This window comes from Ammospiza caudacuta, chromosome 7 (genome assembly GCF_027887145.1).
Source record: "Ammospiza caudacuta isolate bAmmCau1 chromosome 7, bAmmCau1.pri, whole genome shotgun sequence".
Taxonomy (NCBI): domain Eukaryota; kingdom Metazoa; phylum Chordata; class Aves; order Passeriformes; family Passerellidae; genus Ammospiza; species Ammospiza caudacuta.
This window is the reverse complement of record NC_080599.1, coordinates 29,835,125-29,838,731: the sequence shown is the minus strand read 5'-3', so window position 1 is coordinate 29,838,731 and position 3,607 is coordinate 29,835,125. Positions and strand designations below refer to the sequence as shown.

At 53.8% G+C, this 3,607-nt stretch overlaps 1 protein-coding gene across 1 annotated transcript; it reads right to left on the bottom strand.

Moving 5' to 3' along the window:
• Positions 1–2,260: 2,260 nt before the first annotated feature.
• Positions 2,261–3,331, bottom strand: GPR88 (G protein-coupled receptor 88). Its single transcript, XM_058808078.1, has one exon. The coding sequence runs from the start codon at positions 3,329–3,331 to the stop codon at positions 2,261–2,263; it is 1,071 nt and encodes a 356-aa protein (XP_058664061.1).
• Between the last annotated feature and the right edge of the window lie 276 nt (positions 3,332–3,607).

Sequence of the window (3,607 nt, the reverse complement as noted above, 5' to 3'; positions counted from 1 at the left end):
TGTGTTCCATAGCCAAAAACAGGGGAGAGGCATTGTCTAATTTTTTTATCTTAGAGTTTGATTTTTTTTTTTTTTTTTTTTTTTTGCTTATGGGCCCAGTAATGAGCTTTACCAAGTGTCTCGAGTTCCTTTAGCCATGGTGGGAGATGCAATATGCATTCTTCTGTGGGTTCCAGCCTAAGGATTATTTTGTAGTTGAACAGGGTCTTACCCTCGGGTGGCCCTTGGTTGAACTTTATTTTGGAAGTGCACCAGCATATTTTCCAGGATTGGGATAGATGAAGTCGAAGCAGTTTTCCTTCTCCATTTGCTCCACAAAGACAGCTAAAGCAGAGCCACTGAGATTAGGATGAGATATTACAACAAGGATATAGGGGCTCCTTCACTCTCCAAGATATGTGCACAGTGTTAATAAAATCAATCTTGCATATTTTATATGTTCAATATTTCCTTGCTGGCCCTCTGCATCCTTCTGATGCCATCACTCAAAGGAACACTGTCTCCAATATGAAAGAAGAAGCTTTCTGTAAAACTCAGACTCAAGGAAACTTGTTTTACTTTCCCACAGGTACTTGAAAGTGGCTAAAGCTGTTTTCGAGATGTTCATACATTTTCTGGATGTCAATTAAAGAAAAAAAGAACCCTTTTGAGGTCTTCATTCTTTGTGATTTTCAAATCCTGATCTTAACAAGTATCTCTTCTGTGATTATGGAGATTTTTTATGCCAGGAAACAAAATATTGGTATGGGACTTTTAGATACATCATTGTATCACAGATACCTAACAGGTCTTAGTCTTGGGGAAAAAATTAAATTATTCCCTTCTCTTAAAGCATTTTCTGTGAAAACTCAAACTCATCAGGTAAAGCAAGCAAAGTGTGTGGGCCATTATAAAATATGGCCAAAAGGCCTTTTATATTATTACCTATCATGTGCCTTTTCCTTTTTATTATCCCATCATTAAACTACCCTCATGAGAGCTCTAAGTTTGTGTCACCCAATGCAACAAACTCTTGTGACAAAGTTTCCTATGTTCCCATGGGTCCATTCTTCTCGAGACAGCACAGCTTAGGTGATACTGCTTGTGGATGCCCACGGATTCAGAACACAACTACCTTCTTGGAGACGCTTGTGCCAGAAGGCAAACACAGCACTAAGTATCATCACCATGAGAACAGCAGCAACTGCGTTGGAAAAGAGGAAGGAGGAAGTCAAGCAACAGAGAAGGAAATAGAAGGATTTTAAGAGCATTCCTGGGAGGAATGGGCCTGCAGCACTCACCACCACAGCTTCGGTGTGAGGAGCTGTCTCCTTTCCAAATGCCACACAGAATCTGTTATTTTGTATCTGGCAGAGGCTGTGAAATCATACTTCTGCAATAATATATTTAAGAGAAATACAACGAACTGGTAACTGAACAGGTGACAAGGTTAGATGGACAACACCAGCTTTCATATTGCATTGTATTTTATCGAGTGCCCATGGGCAGAGACCTTTGTTAAAACAGGCCTTAAAAAGATTTCAAAACAAAATATCCAAACCAGATCATCACAAAGGTGTGTATGTTTTTCTTTTTAACAGTTTCCACAGACAGCATCATCCTGGAGTTTGCCAGAGAAAGCTGAAGGAGGGTCTTGCACGGAGCACAGAGATCAGGTATGCTGGGGAAAGGAAGCAGCTCCCGGTGTCTGTGTGCGTGCGTGTGTAATGAGACACCTGCCAGTCCTTCACAAACGAACCTTGTGTTCAGGGAGCTCACTTCAAAGAACTACTTTAAATGCTGAAAGAATTACATCGATTTTATAAAAACAAACTTGCATATGTCTCAGAAAGAGGTGTCTAGGTGCCTGTCTCATACTGAAATCTTTAGAGCATAACAAGAGTTACGTGCGTTGCCATATTTACCGGTTATCCCAGATTCCTAAATCCAGAGCTTTGACTGGAGTCCTGGCCGGCTCCTGGGGGCGGACAGTTCCGTGCCGGGAGCGGGGCTGAGGGGGCGGCCGGGAGCTCCCGCCCCAGTGTCCGTCCCGGTGCCTCGGGGAGGCACCCGCCGCTGCCGGGCCGTGCGGTGGAAGGGGGAGCGGGCAAGAAGTGTGTGGGGTCACAAAGGAGCAACAGGAGGGGAAGAAGCGCTACCGGGGGCCGGGCGGCTCGGCTGCCCGACGGGCGGTGCCGCCGGCGGGGGTGGCGGAGCGGCCTGAGGGGCCGCGCCCGTTCCCGCGCGCGCGGCCCCGGCCTCCCGGCGCTGCCCCGGGCCCTCAGCGCGGCGCGGCCGCGGCGCTGGCGCTGCTCCCCGTGCCCCGGCGCCGCGGCAGCTGCGGGCAGGGCGGGGCACCGGCGGGGCCCGCGGCGGCGGCCGAGGGGCGCGGGGCGGCGGCCGGGCCCTCGCCGCGGGGCAGGACGGAGCGGGCCGCCCGGCGGAACTCCTCGCTGCGCCACGTGTAGAGCAGCGGGTTGAGGGCCGAGAGCGAGCAGAGCAGCAGCCAGCTGGCGGCCTGCAGCGCCGGCGGCGCCGGGCGCAGGAAGAAGCCCAGGAGGCTCACCCAGACCAGGGGCTGGGTGCCCAGCAGGAACACGCAGCAGAGCAGCAGGACGGAGACGCTGCTGAGGCGGCGCTGGGCGCGGCGAGGCGGCGGCGGCGCGGCGGGGAAGGGCAGCTGGTGCAGCAGGTGGAAGTTGAGGACGCTGACCCGCTTGGCGCTGCCCCGCACCCGCCGCACGATGCCGAGGTAGCAGTGGAGCAGCAGCGCGGTCTGGCCCAGCACGGCAAGGGCGAGGAGCAGGGCGGTGTAGCGAGAGCTGCCGTCCGACTGGGCTGAGCCCAGGGTCCAGAGCCCGGGCAGCAGCGGGACCGGGAGCAGGGCGAGGGCCCAGGAGAGCCCGATCATGCAGCCCGTGTGTCTCCGCTGGTAGAGGGCCTGGTACACGCTAGGCAGCTTGGTGATGAGCACGTACCTGTTGAAAGCCACCAGCAGGTGCGAGGCCAGGGAGACGGTGAGGCCGAGGCCCAGGAGCCCCCCTCGGAGTAGCCGGTACTCCGCCGAGCGAAGGGAGGAGGAATTGGGGGGCAGCAGCCCCAGCACAGCCTCCTGGGGCATCCACAGGGCGCACACGCTCAGGTCTGCCGCACAGCCGTTCACGATGAAGGCATTGCTGGTTGTCTGCAGCTTCTTGAAGGAGAAGACTAAATAGATGACCATCACATTGGATAAAGTCCCTGAGATAGCTAAGACTGCGTAGAGCAGCGACAGAAAGATGCGGGTCCCGGAGGAGTCCTCCCAGAGCAGCAGCAGAGGCGAGCTAGCACTCCAGGAAGAGGCGTTGGGCATCTCGCTGAATGCAGCTCAGTTTTGACTTCGCCCTGTAAATCCCATCCTTGTCTGGGTCAGAAGTTCTGCTGCAGGAGTCACCGAGCACACGGGAGACTGTGCAGCTGAAGGACTCTAAGGCAGGTTTCAGTCATACAAGCTGTAAGGTCCAGAAAATGCTGTTTGCAATAAGGATCCAAAAACCAGCAGTGTCCAAGGCAGGTAGGCAGCAAGAGTGTCCACAGATTGTAGCTGGTGAAGGTGGGTCCATAGGGAGGCAAATGGCTGTTGGCAGAC